Below are 26,543 nucleotides of genomic sequence, written 5' to 3' on the forward strand. Positions count from 1 at the left end.
CAAAGATGAAAAGCAGGGAAAGAAAAAAAGAGTCTACATCAGATAATATCACCAATGAACTGCACTGGTTCAGTGTTCTCATGCACCATACAAATCAATATTTAAAGAAATGAAAAGCAAAAAAAGTAAAACAGAAATCATAATACATTTCCTGAGGGGAAAAAAAGTCAAAGAGAAATCGTAATTTTGAATTTCCAGAGGGTCATCTGAAAAAGAGGATGAAGATCTGATGGATGCTGTATCTGCTGCCTACTGATGAAAAGGATGAAGATATGATGATTCACCTCCACTTACGCAACAAATATCAATAATGCCATTTATTTAATAAAACTTTGATTGCTGCACGTGCATAAATCCCTTTATGGCAATTATAATCAAGTCCTGCATCAGAATGTTTGAATTGTGTCATCATTTTCATCATTGTCATTCAATATCCCTGAATAATTGTGAGAAAGACTAAGTGAAAGTGGGCGCATATTACATATGCATATGGTGAGTTAGGTACAGCATTTAATATACTGTAACTGTAGTATTACTTTGATAGGTACTGTGCTTTCTAGATTTAATAATGCCTTAATAGTATACTGTAGCATCTAATTACAGGTGCTGCACAGGTATTCTCTCTCTCTCTCTCTCTCTCTCTCTCTCTCTCTCTCTCTCTCTCTCTCTGTGTGTGTGTGCTTTATTGATACTGAACTGTGCTGTAATGTGCACTTCAAAGGATGGGTTGTACTATCTAGTACTGTACATAATTTGGTAAATAATCACCCATCAAATGTTAAATATTGGTAAGGTTTGTGGCCAACAATATACTATACAGTAGCTTTAGAACTTAGGATTTGAGGAGCTGGCGCCCTAACACTTGAAAACTCATATGTGAAGTCTAAAATCAAATCAAAGATATATTCATAACTGCAGGTAAATATCATAAAACAAGGCATAAGCAGATAATGCATACCACCATTTACTAAAGCTCTCTTTGAAACAATTTCAGTAATTTCATACCTTTTTTTCCGTGACATGCTCAACCTTGCTACTTCCCCATCCACCATTATTGACCCTTAGAGTCAAATTACCCTTCACAGGTTGTCCATATGTATACCTGTTACAATACAAGACAAAAATTAGTCATTACTATAAAATAAAAGTTGTAGTAACCTTCAACACTACTCTGAAAAATAAAAGTACACTAATAATGCATGCCTCATTTTTAGGGGTGGCATTCTTTGTTATCAGTGTACTGTAATTATAATTTTAAGTCATCATTATTCATCGCGTATACTTATTACTGCAGAACAAGACAAAAAGATTTCCCTAGCATTTTTGTACACAACAGCATACCAATATTTAAAAAAAAACTGGGCCTTGATATAACACCAAAACTTCAAAAATAATTCACGAGACATGAACAGCTTGAAATAAATTAAGCACATACAACCGGTGCTTCAAAACACCAATGTTCTCTCACGTAATCTTAAGAGCATAAATATCTGCAACACTTCCATGATGAGTACTCCAAAGATTCACAAAAAAGTTAGCATATCAAAGTAACAGAGCTAAGTTGTGTAATCTGTAGTAACATGGCACCTCAACCAAGAAAGAGTGCTGTTGCTCTGCAAAAGAAGCAGTATGAGCTAACCTAGGAATAGTGCTACTCAATAGAGTAAATATTCTCGTATGAGCAGAAAATGTTATTTGCAATTTGCAAACAGTGTTTAATGTTTGAGAACCACATGAACACTGCAAATATCAAAAAAAATAAATAAATCAATAAATGAAATAAAACAAAATAAAAAGACACCATATATACAAGACTCTAACGAAGCTTATAAAACAAGGGAATTTGCTGTGAAACTATTTCATTGTGAATCCTTTATATTTTGTTCTTCCATATCATTATTTTTATTGTGATTTTAATTATTTCTTGTATCTATTGAGACTGTTCCAATGTGAGGTTCAAGAAATGTCAGAAGTGAAAGACTGATCCTTTATTATTCTCGACAGTTTATAATACAGGAAGTCGACGGAAAGGTAGCGAGCGACCTGAGGCCCCCCGCTGCGTCCATACGAAGGTTGTGTTTGTTAACAGGCATAAAACGACATATATAACGTGTAACAGAACATGTAAAAGGCAGGTATATATATCGGCAGACAAGCCATACAATGATGCATACAATGAGATACATAAAGAATCTGAAATATCATCAAGTAACTTATATGACGTGATTAATGTACGTATAAAGAGAGAAACACAAGAAAGGAGAGGCGATTTGACGCCCTTACAAATACTTCGCCCCCCAAGACAATGATTAGGGGAGCAATTATTGGATGAAAATAACATTCATCACACAGACGCTGAGGCAGTTGGAGCAGGCCCCTGCTCCTGGAGAACTGAGGGCATGGGGTGGAACCGACACCTGGGGTTGGCTTGATGTGTTTCCTGGGCCGTCCCAGACCCCGCTTTGGTCGGGTAGCGGGTGTGTCTGCAGGGAGGTACTGAGGGGGAACTCTGGGGCACCTGCCTTCTTCCTCACATACTTCGCTGTCCAACAGGAATGCTGGCTTCAGCCTGCCGATGGTGATTCAACAGGAATGCGGCCCGCCTGGGTCCCCTTCAGCCTGCCGATGGTGATGGTCCACCCTGACAAAGACGAGGTGGAAGGCAGGTGGGCTGTAGGTGGTGGTTGTGTCGGTGAAGGTCTTATGGCAGGGCGCGAACTTCTGTGCAAGTTTCCAACGGTGGGATGGCGGGAAGATTCTCTGGGATGGCCAGTGTCTCCCCATAGACTTTCTCAGCAGGGGAGGCATCGCCATTTGCCTTCAGTGCGGTGTGGAGACCCAGCAGGACCCAGGGCAGCTGTTCCTTCCACCTCTCGTCGGTGCAGGGAGCCATGAGAGCTGCCTTAAAAGAGCGATGCACCCTCTCGACCGTGCCGTTCACTGCAAGATTGTAGGCCATTGTGCTAGGTAGAGTTGTACCCATCAGGCATGCCAAGGAGACCCAGAGCTCTGACAGGAAGGCTGGACCCCCGTCTGTAGTGATGCTGTCTGGCACTCCGAAATGGCTGATCCAACTGGAAAGGACGGCCTCTGCACATGACGCTGTTGATGCCTCCTCCATGGGGATTGCCTCGGGCCAGCGGGTGAAGCGGTCTATGATCGTCAGGAGGTATCTGGCTCCTCCCGACTGCACAAGGAGCCCGATGACGTCGATGTGGATGTGGCCGAAACGCCAACGAGGCTGGGAGAAGATGCCAACCCCAGACTCTGTATGCCAGTTTTGGCTTGCCTTGATGCCATGCCCACTGGCGAACGCCCTTGTTGGTCATGCCAGATGAACTTGTTAGTCATGAGGTACGCCGTTGTGCGCCCTCATGGATGGGAGAGACCGTGGACTATGGAGAACACCTGCTTTCTCCTCGAAGCACACACTAGGGGGCGGGGGCGGCCTGTGCTGGTGTTGCAGAGGAGAGTTGTGTTCGAGCTTGCTAAGGACATGTCTTCCCACTTAAGAGCCGTCACTGCCGTCCTGTAGTCCGCCATCTCTGGGTCCGCTGCTTGTTCTCTTACCAGGTCTTCGTAGTTGATGCCAAGGTGAAGGGAACTGATTTCTACCCTTGACAGAGCATCGGCCACTGGGTTTTTCCTGCCTGGGACATAGTTGATGGTACACCCGAATTCGGAGATGGCGGTCAGGTGCCGCTGTTGCCTTGCAGACCACGCATCTCCCGGCTTTGCAAATGCATGCACCAAGGGTTTGTGATCTGTTAGGATTGTGAATTCGGTCTCCTCCAGCAGGTACTTGAAGTGTCTCACAGCCTAGTAGATAGCCAGCAGCTCTCTGTCGAAGGCGCTGTAGCGGGTCTGTGCTGGCGAAAACTTGTGGCTGAAGAAGGCCAAGGGCTAGGGGGTGCCGCTCACTAGCTGCTCGAGTACTGCGCCGCAGGCGATGTTGCTGGTGTCCGTTGTCAACCTAAGGGCAGCAGTGGGGTTGTGGTGAGTTAAGATGGTGGCACTGGAGAGGGCTCTCTTTGTTGCAATAATGCCTGCTGCTGCGGAGCCTCCCATGTCAGTGTTTTTGGTTTGCCCTTCAGGATTGATGTCAGGGGGTATATAGTGCAGGCGACGTCTGGGATGAAACGTTGGTAGTAGTTTATCATCCCAAGAAACTCCTGAAGGGCCTTGATGGTTTGTGGTTTCGGGAAGTTCTCTATAGCTTTTACTTTAGAGGCCGTGGGGTGAACTCCTGCTGGAGAAATCTCATGGCCAAGGAAGTCTACTTTTTCTATCCTGAAAATGCACTTGTCGAACCTGACGACTAATCCGCTGTCCTGCAGACGTTTCAGGATGGTGCAGATGTGGCAAAGGTGTTCCTCTGGGAACCTGGAGAAGATGAGAATGTCGTCGACATTGCAGATGCAGAAAGGTAGATCCCCAAAGATGGTTTCCATCAGGCACTGGAATGTGGCATCTGCATTTCCTGAGACCGAAAGGTGGAATAGGAAAATGTGTAGCTCCTGAAGGGTGTGATAATGGTGGTCTTTGGGATGTCATCGGGATGCACAGGGACTTGGAAGTATGACTTCAGCAGGTCCATCTTGGAGAAAATCTTTGCTCCGTGGAGGGCACCCGTCAGGTCTGCATGTTAGTAGATTCAATTCAAACACCAATAGTCCCCGCAGGGCCTCCATGAACCATTGGATTTCTTTACCATGTGGAGGGGAGATGCCCACGGGTTTGATGCTTTTTTACAGATACCCATCCATTCCATCTCTGCAGGGACCCATTTGGTGTCTTGTAACTTCTGGGGGGGGGGGGACAGTTGTCGGAACTTGGCATGGGTTGGTGGGCCCGTCATGGTGATGTGATGGAAGATGCTGTGCTTTGCTAAAGCCCCAGGTGACTGGCGTAGCTCTGGTTTGAATATGTCCAGGAACTCCTGTAGGAGGGACGTGTAGCCGTTGGGGGCTGTGGAGCATATGGTAGGCATTCCAGGTCCGGTGAAGAGCTGCCAGTAGGGGCAGGTTCCTGTGTCGAGGAAGCGTTGTCTTGCGACGTCGACTAGAAGTCAGTGGTGTCCTAGGAAATCTGTGCCCAGCAGGGGGAACTTTACATCTGCGATGACGAACGGCCAGTGGTATCTGCATCCCAGAATTGAGATATTCCAGGCCGTCGTGCCATACGTGTGGATGGGAGTTCCGTTTGCTGCTATGAGGCCGGGTGTCGAGTCAGGTATCCTTTCTAAACCTTCCATGGATGGCAGAAGACCAACTGCATTGCCCCCGTATCTACCAGCAGGAGCCTTTCGGAAATTTTGTCTCTGATGAAGAAACCTGAATGGTTTTTATTTGCATTCCACAACCACAGTTTTGTTAGAGAGAGCCACTTTTGTCACTTTTTGTGAAGGAACAAGGAGGCCTGCAGTTTCGTTAGTGTTCCAAACTTTCTGTGGAAGAAGGATAAGCCAGTTAGTTGACCAGTCCTGTGTTCCCTGAATGTCTGTCTGTCTTCCTGTGAAGGAGGGTTTTGATGTCTGTCAGTCTTTAGTCATTCTCCCCGTCAGTGGTTGCAGGCTGGACAGGGCGTATGCTGGGAGTTGTTGGTTTTATTGTTGTGTGCTGTTTTTTGAGGCCTTGGTGTTTTTTTTTTTGTATTTCTGTTGTGTTTGTGGTTGTCGACCAAGAGGTCCATGTTGGGTGGCCTTAATCCATCTGGCGCCAACTTCCTGCAGGAGGGCGGTGAAGGAAGTTGTTTTTTTGTTTTAAATCTCCGTCCTTCTCCCGTTTTGGGCCCAAATTAAGATTGGTAGTTCGTCCCAGGCTTCCCTGGGTGATGGATGGAAGAGGAACTGGGAGGTTGAGAAAGAAGAATGCATGGTTAAAGAGTAAGAATGAGAAATTAAGGGCAGTTGGAAGTTGATCAGTTTATCTTTCAAAAGGAGCGAAAGAGGAAATGAAACCTCAGATGAAAGAGTCAGAAGAGAGGATGGATAAAAAGTTGGAGGGAATGATGAAAGGTGTGGAAGAAATGATGAAAGGTATGTTCAAGGGTGTTTTTGGAGAAGGGGCTGCTGAGGCAGGTTCTCTGTTGGCGTGAAGGGGCAAGAGAGAAAGAAAAGGAGGAAGAAGTGAGGTTCAGCGTGAGTGATGAAAGTGACTGGGAATAGGAAGTAAGAAACGAGAGAATGAAAGGCAGGGTATTGAAAAGGGGAATGAAAAGCAAGGGAAGGAATAGACGGGATTTTTAGGATAATTTTTAGGGAATAAAAAGGGAAGAGGGGAAAAGGAAAAAATTTGGTAAGAAGGGTGATTATTTGGAAAGGCAGGAAATTTTAAGAGGGTAAAAAAATTTAATATAGTTTGAGGTGGATTCATTTTTGAATGGATAAAAGTGGATAAAAAGAAAGGGAAGAAGATGTAATGAAAAAGATGAATGTAAGTTTTGCTATTGGACTTTTTTGTATTCGGAAGAGGGTATGAAAGGACAAATTTGTAAATTTGATTATCATGGGTTCCTGAGATCCTAAGAGAAAAGTGAGAAAGAACAAAATATTCGTATTTCTTTCCCCTTTCCAATGGTATATTTAATGTAAAAGGTAGTTAGCATTTGTGTGCAAAAAGGTATAATGAGTATGGAAAATGTGCATGATTTCTTTAGGGAGTCAACAAGTGTTTTGGCACAGGATAAAAATGGGATCTTAGAGCATTATTTTGCTTGAGTTTCTGGAGAATATTTGACTGGGTTTTCCTTGATAAAAGGGTTATTATGAGTGTGGGAGATGTTGAGTATGACAAGGTGAAACCTAGACTAGTTGTTGCCTGGTTTGAAACTAAGAAATTAAAAGTTTAGTATAAGAGGAAGAATATTTGATGACTCAGAATCAGTCTTTTTTGGGACTTGTTTGTCACTGTATGATTTTCAAGGCTTTTGACGTTGGAAGGAAGAAGTTTGGGGATCACCTAGATGAAACAGAGGAGTTAGTTGAAAGTTTGATTTTCAAGACTTTTTGTCAGATGGAATGAGAGAATTTGTAAACTTATACGGAAGGAGAAGAAAAGATGGACGAGTGAAAGGTTGATTTGGGGAGAAAATTTGTGTTCAATTTCCTCAAGATTTATCTTGACTCAGGGTTATAAAGAGAGCAGATTTGTGAGTGTAAGGGCTGGGGTAGATGAAGAGTGCCAGAGTTTGAAATTTTTAGGGATGCAGTGTAAGGGGTTTCAATTAGAATGGCAGATAGTGTAATAGATAGCTGTGTAAGAGCAAGTAATGTGGAGGTGCCAATGAGGATGAATGGTGGGTTTGTAAAAGGGAACAACGGGTTGGATCGGGGTTAGGGACCGTAGAAGTGTACAAAGTTTTTGGGAAGCCCAGGTGAGTGGGGAGGAGGGAAGTGTTTTAGATGTGGAAAGGAAGGACATACAAAGAATGAGTTAGGTGGGCTTTAAAAATTTGTTTTGGTGTGGGCAATACCCGGGACATTACATATAGCTGATTGGCACCGAAAGAGGTGGGGGTTAAATGCTAATAAAATTCTTGGACAGGTTATCTACTTGCAATGGTTGACAGGGGTTCCTTACGAGTGAATGTAATATGACAACTGTGGTAAGAATGGGCATTATGCGCCTTTGTGTTCAGAACCGAGAGCGAAGGGTGTGTTGAATGTGGAATAAAGGGCAGTATCAAGTGTATGAAGAGGAGAGGGTGACTGTGACAGCTTGATCATTCAGGAAACTGAACAACAAAAGGGGTTCAAATAACATTACCATAAAACCAATGCAAAGATTAAAAACTGGAAGATACGTGAGGGGTTGTTGCATCCAGGCAGGTTTTGCTGGAAACAACAACCCCAAGTGCATGAGTGAAAATGTGTTGTAAGGAGTAAGATTGATCACCTTAGTAGATACCGTGTAGTATGAATGTCAATAAAGAATGGAGCGTGAGAAATTGAGGAATACGTTGAAATTAGGAATTGTCAGGGGAATAATGGGATTGCAAAATTTAGGGCATCTAGCAGTGGTTGGAAGAGTAACCAAGTCAGTTAGAAATGGGTTTGTGCTGATGGATGAAAGTGATTTTTGTGTGATTGAGAGTACGAATGATAAATATATTTTATTGGGATCTGAGTTTTTGCAAAAAATGGGATGATGGTCCGTCCTTTATCAGGCTTCTCAAAAAGAATGAAAGGGGATTCTTAGAGGGATTTGTATTTGGGGAAGGATGGTCATTGGGTTGAGCTTCGTTCTCTTGTGAAGAGAGTGCCTGTAATTGCGACAGAGAGGGTAAAAGTGCCACATGAGATTGGAGAAGTTGTGAGTGTGAAAGGTGGCATGGCCGGAAACTCTCTTAGCCAACAATGATAGTTGGGAGTATGTTCTTGGGGAATAGACCGTAAATAAATTATCAGGGCAAATGTGTTGTATATGATGGGGTTTTGAACATGGGAGATCCGAGGGTATATATAACGTCATTGCCTGTGTCAGGAAGAAGCCAGAGCTACCGAGGAATATGTGAGGGAGATCCTTCAAGGAGATATTACGCCATTGGTTGAATGTGGATGACTGAGAGGTAACCATCTCAGGTACGTCAAGATTCCAGGTGATGACAGGTGATTTGAAAGGAGTTAATGATTAATCGTATGAGGAGTTGAAAGTCTTGAGTCAAGGTAGATGAAAATGTATGTGATAAGAAGAGAACGATTGAGGAGAATGTTGTGGGATAGGCAGGCAGCAAGCTTTTTGAGTCTGTGGAGACAAGGATTTTGGGGATCTAAGCTTCCAGAATTTAAAAAAGAAGAGGACGACTTCTCCCGATATATCAGGACCTAAACTTTTTCTCCGTCTATCAATCGTGAGACAGAGGAGCAGTGTGAGGAGCTTGAGAGGGTGGGAGTGATTGAAAAAGCGAGCGCCTGGAATAGCCCCATGGTCTTTCTGATGAGTAAGCCAGATGGAAGTTTGCGAATGTGACAAGATGTGGATTATCGGACAGGTGAATGAAGTAACTGTGAAAGAGCGATTCTGATGAATCTGGTGTCTGATTGTCTGTACAAGATGAATGGAATGAAAGTGTTTACAAAATTAGATCTCCTGGATTACCAGATGCCTCTGGAGGAGGAACAGGTCATCCGGCCTTTTCTAGTGGTTCCAGACTACCAGTTCCGAAGATTACCTTTCGACTGGCTAATCTTGCCTGCGGGGAAAGGCAATGAATGTGGTTCTGGCTGGGTTTGATCCAGAACATTGTAACTGTTTTTATAGATGACATTTTGATTGTCTGGAGACTGTAGAAGAGAATATGGAACTGCTTGAACGAGTGTTAGAAAGGTTGGAAGAAGTAGGAATAAAAGTAAAACTTGGAAAGTGTCCTTGGTTGGCTGGGGATGTGGAATTCCTAGTTGGCATATGGTGAGTGGAAGAGGTGTGAGAAGAGTGATAAGTTCATTTGAACAAGGTGAATGAATTTCCACTAGTCTGACTGATCTCCTCCGTCCAAGTTGAAAGGATTTCTAGGTTTAAATGAGTTTGGAAGGAAGTTTATAAGAGATTGTTCGGGATGGGAAACCACTGACTGAATGGACTGGGGAAGAGAAATTGTGTAAGATTGAAATGGGATGAGCGAATGATCAAAGGGCTCGAGAGATTGAAAGAGGAGGTTCTTTGCAAGAGACATGACGTTGGCTTTCTCCGGACTATTTGCCACTGGAGAAAGTAAACTCTTTTGTCCCGGATGCAAGTAAATATAGTATGGGGGATGCCTGGTACAAATGCAGAAGGTCGAATGGGGAAGAACAATTGAGAGTAATTGCGTATGTGAGCAAGGTGTTTGACCTCCAGAGTTGAAATATTCGGTGATTGAAAAGGAATTGGCTGAATCAGGTTTTTGTGAAAGCGTTGAAAGTATTTTTGTATGGGGTAGATTTTGTCTTGCAGGACAGACCATCGACCGCTAGTATATATGGTTAAAAAGGAGAGTTGAATGCTAAATTCGAGAACGATAGAGGATTTGAATGAGTTTAGTTTTCATAGAGTATGTACAAGGTAGACAGAATCTTCCTCTGCAGAAAGTCGTCTATCTTCTGAAGGAGATGATAGGGTTAGGGATCGACTTGGTTGGACAGAGTACCTGAAAGGTTTGTGGTAAAACACTCCCAAATGTAGGGGACAATCTGCTGACTGGGGGAATGTCTGTTTGGGGGTTGATAATTTGGAAACAAATGGGTTGATTGATGGAGTCTTTGAAGTCATGAATGAGTTACGTGAAAAGGTGATGAATGCAGGAAGGAGCAGCCAGAAAGGAAGGGAATTAGATGAGGAGGATTCCTTTAGTGAAAGATGTCGTTGGTAGTGGCTGAAATAGGAAAATTACAGTACGATTGTTCTTTGGATGGGGCTGTGGAGTATAAAGGAGGGGTGAATGAAAACCTGTCCCTCGAATGTAATTTTAAATGTTCCTGGAAAGGATAATTGTAGCTGGCTGGTTAAGAAAGGTGATTGTGAGGAAAATGAGGGAAACCATCCAATCCCCTGATGTTGAGGATATCGTTGAAGATGAATCCATGAGGATTTTGTGAGGAAGCTAAGCAGGTGAATGTAGCCGTCCAGAGCGTGTCTGCATCCCCCTGAAGGTAAATTAGTAACCAGGAATGTAGTGGTGAATCAGAGTGAATATTGTAGTTTGGTAGATACGGGAGCACATGGTCGTTAGTGAGTAGTACAGTAGTGAGTGAATTGGAAAGGTGCGATTGGGATGTAAAAGAAAATGGAGTGTCCAGGATACATGGTTTGGGACAAGGGAGTGTGTTAGTATAAAACTTGGACAATTAAAGGGTCAGTTAGGGGATCTTTGAAATAATACATAATTTTGCAGTCATGGATGAGAATGATATGACAACATGTTTTTTTATTAGGAATTGATTTTATGAGAATGCATGATATAAGTCTGGATGTTGGGGGGAATTTTAGGAAAGGTCTTCAGGGAAATGTCCAAGGTTAAAGGAGGGGATGTCTAAAACTAGTTTTGTAGGTATGGTAGATATTGCAAGGCAGTGAAAATGATTTGTTGAGTGAAGAGGAAATTGAGCAGATGCAAAATCAGTCATGAGAATAAGTAAAAAAGATGAGCCTTGTGTTAGAGGGTGTAAAACAGGAAGTTGGACTTATGAGTTAGAAGTGTATAACCTTTTGCTAAGAATTTGTTGTATGTAAAGGTTAGTTTCTTTTTTTGCATCAGGAAGGAAATGGGATGGGGAAGTGTATGTGCCAGTGTTTTTTCGGAAGATGCCCGTATCCATGTGTTTATTAGTGCATCAGGTTTGGGCATCTCGGGGGAAAAATAAATTCCTTAATCTTCCTGAGAGATTGTATGTGCCTGGATTGAATAAAATTTGTCCAGGAAGCTCACAATTTCGGACTGTCAGAAGGGTAAGTATCAAAACTTGTGCAGAATCCACCTGTAAAGCGATTGCAGATGAAAGAGTTATTTGAGATGGCATGATTGATTGTGTGTCGTTGCCTGTGACTGCTAGAGGACATGTGGGAATGGTTGTAATGGTAGATCATTTCATAAGTTTGCAACTGCAGTTAGCAATTCGGAACAAAAAGAGTGAGAAGACGAGAATGGTGGGTCTTTCCAATTGCCAATCTTGTGTGCAAGCCGACGCATCCATGTTGAGTGACAATGGGCCTGAATTTGTTGGATGGGAGTTTGAGCAAATGTCCGTGATTGGGGCATAGAGCATGTGTCCCTCTTGTATATGCCCTGGGACCCAGGAATGGATTGGAGGAATGAACGGTGAGAACGTTCACGGAGTTCTCAATAATGATGAGTGAGTGTGAGGAAATGATTGGGATGTAAATGTCTCCGGCGTTTACACTATACAACGCCACCGTGCATAAGGTATTGGGGATATGTCTCAGCTGGTAAATATGTGTTAAATTTTGAAAAGAGAGTGAGACCGAGATTGGGTATATCTGAGAATGATAGGGAGGTATGGAAGCTGTGTCATGAAAGGTTTGAAAGTTAGCAAGGTGGGCGAGAAAGTGTTGAAAGAAGTAATCGAGAAAGGGCGGTTGAATGTAAATAAAGTTCATGAAAAATTTGAGGGTCCGTCAATGAAGTGTTGGAAGTTGGTCCCAGTGAGCTTAGTTATGTTGTAGGGGAAGTATGTGTAGATGGTAGTGGAGAGAAAAGGAGCGCATCATAACCAGCAGCGTAAATGGTTGAAATCGAATATGGGTGAACCAAGTATGCATGAGAGCTTGTGTATGGAGGATCAGCAATTTGTTTTGATAGAGTATGGTAGGAAACGCTGGAAAGGGAAGAACGCCAAAGTGAACGGAATGATTTTTAGACAAAAGTTGTGTGATCGAGTCCAAACGTGCCATTCAGTCAAAATGAGTGATAAAGTCCATCGAATGCTGGATGAATGGGATGGTATGAATAGAACGCTATAGCATATGCAGGGTTTGATATAACTGTGTTGACTGAACGTGTAGGGTGAGTGAAAGTTGGAGGTGAGCGAAAGTGTAAGAGTAAGAGAGGGGAAGGATCCTACCAGTGATTGAAAGCATGAATCTTCTTGCAAGAATTTCAATGGTCAATGAGCAGAATGGGATGGGTTAGTTGAAGAATTAGGGGAGGTATTTGGGAACGAGTTAGAGGGTATAGAACTCCATTGTGGATGAAACTGAGAGTGGTAATAGTGAAGAAGATAGCGTGAATCTGAGGGAGAGAATGGAAGAGAAAATGTAAATCTGAATGTTGCTGGAAGAGAGAGGAGTCTGAGAGAATGACCTGATTTCGGCTTTGACATGCCTTCTAGAGGACCTGGGCTAGTGAGCATCCGTGGGTGTTAGACCTGGCAATTTGAATGTAGTGTGAAAAGTATTGGTTGGGAAATGCTAAAAGGGGGAGAACTATAGAGGGATGAATGGTCTTTTATTTAGCATTTCCCAACGTTTTGTGCAGAGAGAGAGATAAGAGAGAGAGAGAGAGAGAGAGAGAGAGATCAGGATTGGGAGTGTAATTGTCGTTAGTGAGTGTTTCAGGTTGTTGGAAGAGGGATAATAGGTTTACAAAAGTTGTTGACTACCTGTCTGTCTGTGAGAATGTGAAGGAGGGTTTTGTTGTTATCTCTTTAGTCAGAGCTAGTTCCGGTCACTGGTTTTCATGTCAGACAGTTTTAGATGTTTTCCGGGAGTTGGTTTTTATTGTTTTGCCCCTGTTTTATTGTGTGTGTGTTCTGTTTCCTTTTTTTGTATTTCCTTGTTGTGCCTGGTTGTTTGCAGTTTTGGTTGCAAAACCGGCCTTAATCCATCTCCCAGCAACCGAGGATCAGGGACATAGTGTTGTGTGTTGTTTTTTTTTGTGCAATAATTCCGCCACAATGAAGAAACCTGCTGGTGGGGGATTGATTCCAGGGCCACAGCTGTTGTTGATGGCCACTTTGTCGTTTGTTGTGAAGGAACAACAAAAAGGCCTGCAGTTTCAGGCGTTGGTTCCAAACTTTCTGTGGAAGAAGCACCACGCCGGGTTTGACCATGTCCCGTGTTCCCCGAGTGGTGTCTTCTTTCTGTAAATGGCATTGATGTGTCTGTCATCATCGTCGTTCTCCTCCATCAGGCTGCATAGGTGAAAGCTGCAGGGCAGTGGCACTTCATTAGGCCTTCAGTGGCCCATGGTTTCTGGGTGTCTTCGACCAACTAAGGCGTCCACGTCAGGGTGTCTTTGCATCTAATATCTGGCGCCTATTTCCTCTAAGGATCTAGATATAAGATTGCTTTTCATAAATCTACCGTCCTTCTCCTCCCGTTTTCATTTCATGGCCTGGCAGTGTTACCAAGGTGATAGTTTGTCCCAGGCTTCCCTGGTTGATGGATTTAAAAAAGGGCCTGGGATAACAGGTCAAATAGCGAAAAAATTGCTCATGGGCATGGGGTAAGATTGCATCAGTTTATCTTTCAAGGCCACCTATCTTGACCTTGTCCAGTAAGCATCGAGCCAGGGGGATTCTGTTGAACACATCTTCTGGGAGCACTGTTATGGTGATAAAATTTGATAGCATCATAATAAAGATGCATGCCAACAAATGACAATAGTCACCTGCGTGCCAGGAACCATGATGCTGTGTTCACTGCGTGGGGGGGGAAGGCCTAAAACCCCATCAATTTTGTTGGTGAGAAAAATGCTTTGGTCACAAACGATGCTCGTGGGTTCACACTGAGGTTCAGCTTCCAACATCTTTACTACTCACGCACTAAAACGCGGAAAATGTGCCATATTGAGTCTGTTAATGGTGCTGATTGTTCAAGAGGCCGAACATAGTGCCAAAACGTGCCCTTTTTTGGGTAGGCCGTATTTAGTCCATTAATGGCACGGTTTCCACCAGGGAAGGAGCTATCAGAGGCCTAAACTTTGTGCCGTAGTTAGTCTGCTAAAGGCTCTCTGATGGTAGGCTGCGGCCATATTTAGTCCATTAATGGCTGGGCCAAAACTGCACTACCTGTCCCTTTTCTGGGGTCACCAGTGTGAGGTTCAAGAAATGTCAGAAGAGAAAGACTGATCCTTTATTATTCTCAATAGGTGTTTATAATACAGAAAGCCGACGGAAAGGTAGCGGGTGACCTGAGGGCCCCCGCTGTGTTTATACGAAGGTTGTGTTTGTTAACAGGCATAAAGAGACATATATAATGCTGTTACAGAACATGTAAAAGGCAGGTGTGTATATCGGCGGGCAGGCCGTACAATGATGCATACAATGAGATACATAAGGAATCTGAAATATCAACAAGTAACATGTATGACGTGATTAATGTGCATATGAAGAGAGAAACACAAGAAAGGAGAGGCGATTGGACGCCCTTACACCCCATCTAGCATTTTGTATTTTTGAGTTTTATTTTTTCAAACTTTATATGCATGTATAATGGATGAGAGCAAAAGATCACCACAAAGCAATACGCTACTTATGAAATATCATTTATCTGAATGCTACATTTGGTTGGCTTGGATATATTCTGGGAGAGTGTTGGTCAGTGTTGACAAAGACTGATGGTCAGCTTCATTGCCCATGGAGACAGAGAACATTTTTCTCTCGAGGAGTCCCGTTGACATATGACTCCTTGAACAACGCCCCAGCTACGTCATGGAATTTCCACACAGTGGAAGTCGTTGGTGGACACGTTCAGGACGAAAGTTCGTTCATGAGTTTGCTCTGATGGGGGGAACATAGGAAGTGTAGATTTCTCATTATGAATACGGGTTAATCATTCCAGTCCTGCATTTTAGTGGTGAAAGACTCATTTTGGTTGAAGGGCTGTCGAGTTGTTAGTGAGGTGAGCTAAGACTTTGATTTTCAAAGCCTGAATGGACTTTGTCATTTTTCTTATGTTTAACCTGTGCTGTTCTTTTCACATGTGATCTATGCTTTGAATATCTTTTTTTTAATTTTCATTTTTTATTCTCATACCACTTGTGTCTTTTATATACTGTAACATTACGGTTTGGTTACCTATATGCCATTTCTTTTTTTGTTTTGATCTGGTGTATGGTTTTGGGTCGGTAACATGGGAGAAATCCCACAACTGTTTTTTTTTCTGTGCCTGTTTTAAAAGTTCTTTTTTCTTCCATTCCCCAGATATTTTGTTAGAGATCATAAAGTAAAAGGGAACTTTGACAGTAAAGATGACTTCTTTCATGTTAAACATATCTGACATATGTTGTTGAGACTTAGTTAGTCAAAATTGGTGACACTATGATGTGCAAGGGTTGGTTTGGTTTTTTTCATTGCTTATTTCCTGGGTGTACGCTCGTCCTCCCCATTATATCATTTTTTATTCTAGTCCATTTGTCATGTTAGTTTCATGCATAAACTGTATTTTTGTAGACTTAACTTTGCTGTTAACCCTACACTTACTTGGTAATTTGATTGACTGTTAGAGAGAGAGAGAGAGAGAGAGAGAGAGAGAGAGAGAGAGAGAGAGAGAGAGAGAGAGAGAGAGAGAAGGGGAGATGCTCAGTTTGGCCTCGATGCTGACCAATGCTAACATGATACCTCTTCGAGGTAAGTCCAAAATGACCTCTTCGAGGTCGTAATAGTTGGTGCCAGTTGACGAGGACCTTTTTTGGGTTCCGAAGAGACTGGTGGGTATTAGGATATATAGGGTGAAATAGGGCATGTTCCAATAATCTTTGACGAGTGTAGTTGGCACTTGTGACTGCTGACTTAACCATTTTACACTTGGGGGAGAGCCAGAGACTTAGGATGCGGAGTTAGTATCTAAGAACCTTGTGTGGTGTGTGGGTGTGTTTCATGTGTCATGAGATGTGTGTGGAGTGTGTGTTTCTTTTCAGTTTAGTGGATTATTTCCAGGTACTTTAGCAGCACAGGATAGTGGAGATAAGGGGATATTGTTACGTAAGTGTTCTCTTTGTGTTATTTGTAGTGAGGAATTGGAGGGGGACAAACCAGGTACGTGGTCAACCGAATGTTTTATTTTTTATTACCTGTGCATGTTAATCAGTGCCTTGCTGGCTTAGCGAATGTGAGCTGTACTGTAACCGCTCAGGGTATTCGCTTCCTTTCCCATTCTTCATTCGCCCATTTTCTGTTTTTGTGGGTAGACTGATGTAGCTTGCTATGGGGTAAGACTAATGTATTTTTTAATCCGTGGTTTGCATCGGCAATTAGGAACTAATTAGGGATATTACAGAATGCTTCGTTTTTTTTGGGGGGGGGGAACTTTTGATTATTGGGTTTAATTGATTGGCAGTTGTTACGTTATTGGGAATAAACATTCTTAGATCTCTTTTTTTTTCCTCTCTCTCACTTTCGGTTGGTTTTCCCACTGACTTTACGGAGATTTTCTTTTGGAACTTCTAGTGGTTTATGAAATTGAGATCAGGTCGTGTTGTTGGGATTTGGAGTTTTATTAATCCCGACAATATGGCGGGAGGTGACGAAGATAGGGACAAGAAGACACTCTTACATAAATTTACTACAGTTGTTTCCAGGGTCCAACCATTTCCAGGGTTGGTTGACAGAGTTCTTCCATAATCCCTCGAGATTTTTATTGAGGGTGTGTTGAATTACCTGGCTGCCGAGAAAATTATGGATGGTGAAGAGGCTTTGAATGAAGCAAAAGGGTTTGTAAGGATGGTATTGAGTAACATACTGGCTGGGTGTTGTCTAGTTTATTGGTGGTTCCTTACTGAATGAATGTACAAGTTGTTATTGGCTGGTGCGAGCCGCAAAGTAGTTTCTACACACAGACTGGGCAAAACAGAGGTAATGTTTCGGACATCTGTGTTTGTCGGCAGACAAACAGATGGCGATAGTGAGAGATAATAAACATACAATGATAAAACATATATCAATAGAAAGGCCAGGAAATTCCACATACGGCCAATTGCATGAGATTCGAGACAGATTGATGAATACAATGCAGTAGCATAATATATGTGAAATGGCAAGACATTTGGCGTCTTCACAAACAGAAACATACATACGGTTTAATACAGAAGATTCGGTTGAATATTATGAGTACATGATTAGAATGCTTGCATGGCAATGCAAGTGGTGGTGATTGTACATAAATCGAGGCAACAATGGTTAGGGGGAAACAGACGGAAATATTTTATGGTAGAAGTTGCATTCCTTGAGAGAGAGAAAACGGGATGCTCTTGTTTTTGTCTTCTTCCCTCCGATGGATGATGCAGACACACGTGTGCTCGAAAGAGACCGCATCGCGGTCTCTTACAATACAACCCCCCCAAGCATGGCGTCGATGTGGAAATCATCTTGCTGACAATTGGAATGGGTGCGAAGGGCTTGGGCTTTGGGCAGGTAGGAGGCTGCCAGCAGGAACTCGAGGAGGACGGTAGCGGGTTGAAGGGTACATCGCTCCTTCGTTGGATAGAATGCCTATCCCCAGAACCAGACCCTGCTGGAATCCATGGTCCAGCCCTAAAGAATCATTCCGCCTTTGAGCTATCAATCTGATATCTCTCAGGTTGGAACATTATCGAATAGTTGATGGTTCTTTGGATATAAACCCAGCAGTCCCAGCTACATCTTTTACTATTTATTAGGTCCAATAAATTTTAGCAAGAGTGGAAAATTCTACAAAAATTAATCCAAAGAAATATATAATGATATATGGGACTCTTGGACTCAAACCCGGGAACAAATTCCTGGGGTTCAAGAGCCCCTCACCACGTCAAGGTGATCCCAAGTCGAGGGGGAGGAGTAGGAAGCAGCTTGAACGTTCTGCTAGAACGCAAGAATTGTCCCACCCTGAGACGAGAATTTACATGACTAAGGATATATTCCGCATGCTTAGAACAAAGCAGTCCAATAGAAGCCTTTGCTTCTTTCTTCGGTCTAAGAGAAGAGCTTCTATTCTCATGGGAAATCTGAGGAATCTGTCACATCCTCTTGCACAAGATTGTTATATTTGTGGATTAACCCAACCATCTCTGTAAGTAGTAAAAAACTCCTGGTTCTCTACGTCTTCCACCTCCTGCCCCTGGGAGTCCCTACCTGATCTGTTAGCAAACTCAGAAGAATCCAAAACATTCTTGGCTAAGACTGGGGTGTAGGCCCTTTCTGGACCTAAAACCTTCCTTGGACAATGAACACTTGCAGATGTCAAGGAGAAACTATCTTGAGACGTGGTCCTCTCGATAGAATGGGGGCCTGATACACCATGCAAAAACTCAATGGAAGGACGTGGGTCAATGCACGGATGTGAGGGAGTAACTGAACAATCATAAGCCACTCACTTGGAAAGATGAACACCATCTGCTCCGGAGGGGTGAGAATGAGGAGATGGACGAGAACCTACACGCGGACTTGTAGGGTTGACACCGCACTCCTTACCAGCAGGTTGTTAAGGAACTGAAGTAGAAGCACGGCCATGGTCTGTAACACAGACGTGTTGCTCTGTACAGGCACATTAGCTTTACATCAGCTACAAGTAGAATGCGGATCAGTCTCAACCGATGCCAAAAAATGAGAGCAAGGGTAACCATCAACACCAGGGCACATCCTCTGACGCTTGGAAGGCCTGGCAGAAACTGGAGGCTGGGATGACTCTTGAGGATGCATGATCACACAACAGCACACAGCACACGAAAACACAGAATCACCCACGCAAGCAAGCACAATCACACCAAAATAAGCAAAAAAAAAAAAAAAAAAAAAAAACACCGACTTCGGGGAGAGAAGCGAAAGCACATCTTCCTAAGAGGGCAGTGAAGAAGAAACTGAGGTGTTACTCCTTCAGTACATGCATGAAGGAACTTGACGGTTGCCACCTAGGCCTATCGGCCTACCTCGTTGCCACCAATTCCTTGTTTGTTATTTATACAGGTTTCCAGCCGGTGCTAGAAGAATTATCCATAAATTTAGACCCAGGTTTGTTCTGCATATTAAGAATAAACCATTCTTATGCTGGTCAATATTTCTTGTGGCCTAGCAAAAAGTAATTCTACTGTACTTTCAAATTTCCTTAGTGATTTAACCTAAAAAAAAATCTTTCTTAAAATACAAGATCCACTTAAAAAAAATTGCATCAAGTCTTCCAGAATCGGTATAGTCACATCGTGAACATCACAGGATTAAATAGTAAGTTTTCATTTCAACACAAGCAAATATTTATGGAGATGTGTTTAACTAACAAGATAATCTTGGTTTAACACACAAATTTACTCATAAGCATCATTTTCAAATCAGCCGCCCGCCTAAGCAGGTCATGAGTGATGATGTGCAAACAGCCGCACTACCTAGAGGAAGGAGAGGGAAACCATTCCAGGGTTCCCAGACAGGAATTTTCTTATTAGTTGTTACATACTGTATTATATTTCATTTTTTACTTATAATTTGAAAAATTTGCCATTTTTCATTCAATGTTGTGTTTCCTTACCATGAATTATGGCAAGTAATGCATCATTCATACTGAGCCATAGGTTGTTAACAATCTTGTTTTATTGTGATCACTGATTTCTCATTTCACTTATCACGAAACTGTGTGTGTAAAACGCATCCTGTTTACATCTTTAGTACGTACGGCGTTTCTCAGTGATGTAGCATCCAAAGCGAATTCATTTTCAGAACACTGCTAAAATCTTATTAATATCTTCTGATTTACTGTGATGACCATCTTTCACTTCACCTCATAATATCACGGGAACTTTATTTGTGTGCACGTGTTCATATCTACGGGTGGCAAATACATCAGTGATGATGTCACTGTTTAGCTCTATTTATTTAGTTGACTATGATATGATCAATAAACATCATTACAGTACACAAGAGAATATTTTATCACTGTTGATATTATACTTCATCTCACTCAGTAATTTTTCAGTTCATCTCAATGTTGTTTTGTAACCTGCCCACTGTTTACATTCATGTTACATAGGCGTCATCGGAAGGCCAATGGAGAAGTGTCCAAAGTACATTAATTTCACTTTATTTCAGTTGCCTCTTTGATGATTATCACACCACATTAGGTTATTATTGGAAAATAATTTCCCGCCACATAATGGTCTTTTGTTTGATCTCAACCAATATATCATTTCATGTCATGATGTTCTAAAACGTTTCTGCAGTTTGCGTATCATGTGTGCAGCATGTTTTTGGCGGTGTTGCTTACATTCCACATTCACTCAAGTTTTTTGTAGTTTAATCTATGAATGGTTATTAACTTTCATGGTTTTTACATAGTTTATGTTATAATTTCTTATTGTAATTCCGTCAATGTTTTACATTACCTTTTCAGTCATAGAAAAGTTTAACGCACACATTACACAGTGGAATTTCTTTTGTTTTCTTCTCCTTATTGTACAGTGGGTACAAAAATATAAAATATTGTAGTAAGCGGTTGTTAATTATAAAAATAACAACGAATTTTTAGACAAACCATGAGTTGGGTAAGCCTGGTTGTATGTATGTCGATTCGCACTGGGCCTGCTAAACGTTTGCTTCTAGCCACAGTCTTTGCCACATATCTGCGGCCTTGTAATGGTCATCAAGTCGATCAGTTGTAAGCTGCATAAGTTGTAAGCTGATAAATATCTGTAATCGACTGGAAATATACGATGAAGTGCATGCTATGTCTCACATAAAGAACATAATTGAGAGAGTGCTGAGGAGGGAGGGACAGGTGGCAGCAGCAGACTAACGACCAGTCAAGAGTAAACAACAAGCACCCAAAGTGCAAAATTTGAATACAGTACAGTAAAGTGAACAACTGTTTTCATTATTGTTCCTGTAACCTTCTAATCTATTAATGATATTTCCTCAAATGTTATGATAAACATAAGATTTCTTTAAACGTTACAGTACCATAACCCTCAAAATAGGCAAATTTTCTCAGAAATCCAGGAACATAACTCTCATTAACAGATTCTTTGGGAAAATTAAGATTTTATATAACATGACCTCTCCAGTAATGCAACCCTCATGTTATTCAAGAGGTAACTATATAAGTATCTGAGTCTGCTCCACATTTGACAATTCCTTCAATGCTAAGAAATCCATAGTAGTCTTCTTAGATACAGCACCTTTGCCATTTTTTCTTATTTTGTTTTGAAAAGGGGAAGCACAGGCAAGTCCCTATGTCGCTTGGATGAATTAGAATTTCTAGAGTTTATCAAACTCCTCAATGGCAGTAGTTTTGCCAGAGGCATCTCAGGTCTTCAGTTCTTCAGGGAAGAGTTGCCTTTGGTCTCCAAACTGAGATGTTATTTCAATATGTCCCCTCTAGACTGCGAGTTTTCTGTCAGATATCTGACGGAATGGTCTGTTAATATCTCAGAAATATCCTACACATTATTCTTTGCTTCCATCTGAACATAGCCTGTTTCCATCTTCAGGTAACATCCAATCTTGAAGAATGCAACAGATTTGTCTTGCTCTTGACTAGGTCCTTTGTATTTACTGGCATTAGGGAGGATATATGGGTTACTGTACTGTACTCACAAGGCCTGGAGCTTCTTTAGTTATCCTGCCTTTATGGCATGGATCTGCCTTTCAAATCAACTATCCCCCCTTCGTTATCCAGACCTGTGGGCATAGGACTTACTTACAACTTAGCCTCCCTCCTTAAGAAAACGTCTTAGCTTCTTCTCTGGCCGTTCAACTGGGATGCAGTAACAAGCTTCAGATATTCTTCTTGAAATATTTCTCCAAGGAATGGGTCATTATCGAGGCAAGCTGGAGCTTCTTCAGACCAAGTATTTCTTACAAGTCAAGTATATTTCTTCTCTTTGGCTCTGATGCAGCATTGTGCTCTGCACAATAAAATCATGTGCTACCTCCAGTGCTGGAGAATCAAGAGGGCAGTTCTGAACTTTTACAAACACCTTAAACAATTATCCCTCGATTTCAAAATTTAGTTCCATGTTACATGGATTTTCTTCACTAAAACTCTGCTGATGATATGTACATATGTTATTGGAGAGTTTCATCATTTGCTCCAAGTTTAAAAAAGGTTCAAGTCAAGCTCTTCACCTCTCGTTCCTCTTGGGCTTCGAGTTACATGCATGTAATCACATCATATCATGTTCCCTTCTTATCGGGACATCAGTGGCTCAGCACTCTCCTCATCCAAGGTGTTTCCAAAGCTATGTAAAATCAATGGATTTGTGGTGAAAGATGTGCAGCTTCAAAAACAAAACTAACCTTTTAACACAAGCCTATTACTTTCACAGAAACAGACTTCCTTCTGACCCCTCTGCTCTGTCACTGCTGGTTCAATTAATTAAAAAAGATTTCTGTTGTCATGCATGGACGCACAACCCTACCTGAGCCATTTGAGTTTCTTCTAATAAAAGATATATCTGGGAATAGCACTCACAATTAGGTTATGTAAAAGTACTGTTTTACTTTTTAAAAAATCAACTTTTTGTTTACATACCTGACCAGACATGAAATGAAAGTCCCATAAAGTGCTTATCACTGAATCAACGTAAGAAAACATAAACAAAGGTGCTTCAAAATCATAAAAGCATTCCCACCGCGGGGCAGGAATCATAAAAAATAAAGTTAATTATTTTCTTATCCTTTGTAATTTAATTTAACAGACATACTTTGACAAATGCATGGTACTTACTTTGCACAAACGTTGAAAACAAATTCGGTGTCAGTACCTAGGATGTACTTAGGGTTATTAATCTTGACCTCAAATCTTGGAAGTACATATTCTTCTATTTTGAAAATCTGAGAAACAGTACTTGCGCCATCTTGTGGTTGAACAGATATTTTGTATTTACCCTGGAATGAAGACAAAAACGCAATCAATTCTCTCTGCTGTTTGTTTCATCACAATGCAAACATTAAAAAATACACCGACATTTGTTTTCCAAATGTTCATGTTCAACAGTTTTCTGTCTAACAGACAAACAGACATAGGAAGTAGACGACTGACTGAATAATTCATGGTCATTAAAACTTGCATTGCACCATCTAGATTTTTGACACCGCAAGCAAATAGAATAGCAAACTAAAATATCAGGCTAAAAGGAAAGTTTCATAAACAAGTATTTAAAAATATCCAAAAAATAATTTACATATAGACCCATTTATTTATATATACCCATAATGTAAATACATACGTATACATTGTACATATAAATACCTGTATATGGTACAAGCATATGATCTAATTTTTTTTGAGATCAGCCTCCTTAATAAAATAAAATACAGAACTACTCTATACTACAGTCTTCCCTGAGAATCTTAGCAAGAATAAAATGTCCATCCCTGTCACGTCCCCAAAAGAGAAACCTGTGACTCAGATCCCCCAAGAATGGGACATTGTGCCACCAAACTGCCCATCACAAAACCGATGATACTAACGATGTAATAGTTTCCATCTTCTGGTTTCAATTTTTTCCCAAAAGGACTTTCAAAGATTTTCAACTTTCTAACAGACAAGAGTAAATAAGTATACAGTAGTACCAGGCATTTTCTGGGTTCTGAAGAGATAACTGCTTACTTGGCAAGTTAATCAGCTTGCTGATTCCCAAGAAACCCAACTTGGGAAAGCACCCAGCAAGTTACTGTATTCTTTTACCTCTTCTTTTCACTGACACCAGCCATTCCATAATCTCAAAAACCAGTGGGAGTAAAGAGTTAAAAGGTTTTAAATTTTGAAGAACAGTTCTTGAGTAAAAATTTATAGTAAAACTATTTCCAATAAAAAATTGAGATTTCCTTCAAGGCCATTAAAACTAAAAGCAATTCTGCTGTAAAAATAGATGCAATAGTTGATAATCTCCCACTTCTTTCCGCTTCATTAAAGGCCACTCCTAAGCTGCCACCAGCATCTAATTCTCAGCCATCTGTGAAAAATGCAACGGAATATAACGTTGGAAGGAGTGGCCTAGAAACACTGATAGAACTGCTTCATCAGACACATCGTTTTTGTCAAATTAAAATATTTACAACATTTTGCAACTAAAAGATTCCAGAGGGGCTGACAGAATACCTAGCTAATGATGTCTCTGTTATCAGGATGTTTAATTAATTGATAATGCACTTTTTTCTAAAAGCAAATGGCTGGGGTTGTTTGAGGTGATTTTCATAAAAATTACATTTTCATAATAAAATTAAGTTTCATATATACTTACCAACTACCAAGTAATTACTTAGCTAACGTTTCTAACTTGCGTGGAAACTTTTTAAAATTCGTGGTAGCGCTTCTGCTTTTGTGTAGGTGACAGACACCGCCCACTATCGGGGTACACAGGAAACAACCTGGCAGTTAAGCTCAATTTGTTTATGCCCTTATGTCCATAAGAGGGAAGAGGAAGGCTCTGATTCTGTAATTACTTGGTAAGTATATATGAAACTTTATTTTAATATGAAAATGTCATTTTCATATAAGTAACTTACCAAGTAATTACATAGCTGAATTCCACATTGATTGGAGGTGGGACACATGGACATATTCTACTTCAAAACATTAAGACATGGTAATGACTTTGAAATAGAAAAATTTGCCAGCACTGAATGCAATGCTTGTTGTTCCCTTACCTGGTAAGAGAGCTACTGCAGTTGAATACTGCCTCTGGTTGGTGCTCATCTTAACCCGTAGTGGCGTGGCTGTTGAGCCGTGTTATTATTATTATTAAAGTAGTTTAACCAGACCACTGAGCCGACTTTCAGCTCCATACGGCTGGCCCGGAGGCATATTTCCCAAGTCTGGAAGAGTATAGGGATAGGGGAAAATTAGGACCAATCAGCGTTCAGAGTTCGCTTGAGGCAATGACGTCATTATCTCAGCATTCATTTTTACAGTGTGTACGATAATTATCCGCTAGTAACGTATACAGTCACTATTGATAAATTAAAATATATGTATACTATCGGTTTTTTTTCATTCGGGTTGTCATTAATTACTTTTATCGTCTAAATAGCTCTTTATTTCTAACAAAATTCAAGTTTAATTAATGATGAAAACCGAGGAAGTATAACACTTTTATATAATCGTATGATTCATTAAACTGCCCTTCTTGAACATGATTCTGATTTGTAAATAAACAATTCATTCATACGGCCTAGAGCTGGTTATTTAAGAGCAGTCTATCATTCCTCTCTTTTAGCAATGAATGTCAAGGAAAAGCTATCAAATTTCGAGAAATTTAAGAATATGCATTCAAACCAGTGACAGTAGGGACATAACTGAAGTAAGGACTGTAGCGTGGATGTAACAACAAAAGAACAGGGACAAGGAATGGCTGGAAGAGTATGCAAATTTTTAATGCCTTTTCCCCTTATCCTTATCAAGGTACAAGATGGGTCTACCCATAGATATAGAGGAGAGATTGGACAGACAAGATAGAGACTTTTCATTAGTGAAAATCTTTATAACTGTTTTAAACAACCTCAAGTAAACGTGTGTTAGTATTAGTCAACTTCAGTGAAGTACGCCTGCATTTCGAGCTAATAAAATAAAATAATGAATGTTGTAATAAGCTCTTTATTAAAGCCTATTTGACATTAAATTCATGTAGCCTAATAAATTAGCATGTAGGGTTACTTTCAGTCCATATTACCACGGTTAAGAGTGACAATTTTCCCTACTACTAGTACTAGTTCTACAATGTACATAGTATCATGAGGCCTAGCCCAGGGCCTGCTGCAGTTGTACCGTACGTGTTAATAAAGTATTATAATTTTTTACAAATCATCAGTAAGTTCTCAAACCTCCTTGTATGCAGTGGACTCGGTTGAATTTGATCTGCCATGACACTTGAAGGTAGTAGGCTATTCTTCAATTTTACCATTATCATTTTTGCCCTATGCTTCAAAGTTATAATACAGCATTATAGCTTTACTGACTAGCTAGACTACAAATAAACTTTTTCTATATAATCGTAATTCTTAATACAATAGTGTGTATAAAAGTATTTTTTCCAAGAAAGAAAAATAAAATCAAATAATTCTGAAAAGGCTTCTGTTATGAATAGAGGGGCTCAAGTAAAATATTTATTGAAAAATAAAAGAAAGTTAATACAGAATCTAATAGAAAGGC

The 26,543-nt window shown here is 41.0% G+C and overlaps 1 protein-coding gene across 1 annotated transcript in view; it reads right to left on the minus strand.

Annotated features, from left to right (window-relative positions):
• LOC136826554 (alpha-2-macroglobulin-like) overlaps positions 1 to 26,543 on the minus strand; it is a 440,224-nt gene that overhangs the window by 331,925 nt on the left and 81,756 nt on the right. Inside the window, 2 exon segments of the mRNA XM_067083736.1 lie at positions 1,006 to 1,102; positions 23,118 to 23,278. Of these exon segments, the coding sequence (XP_066939837.1) occupies positions 1,006 to 1,102; positions 23,118 to 23,278 (258 nt within the window).

The sequence above is a fragment of the Macrobrachium rosenbergii genome, chromosome 41, assembly GCF_040412425.1.
Source record: "Macrobrachium rosenbergii isolate ZJJX-2024 chromosome 41, ASM4041242v1, whole genome shotgun sequence".
In the NCBI taxonomy this organism is placed as follows: domain Eukaryota; kingdom Metazoa; phylum Arthropoda; class Malacostraca; order Decapoda; family Palaemonidae; genus Macrobrachium; species Macrobrachium rosenbergii.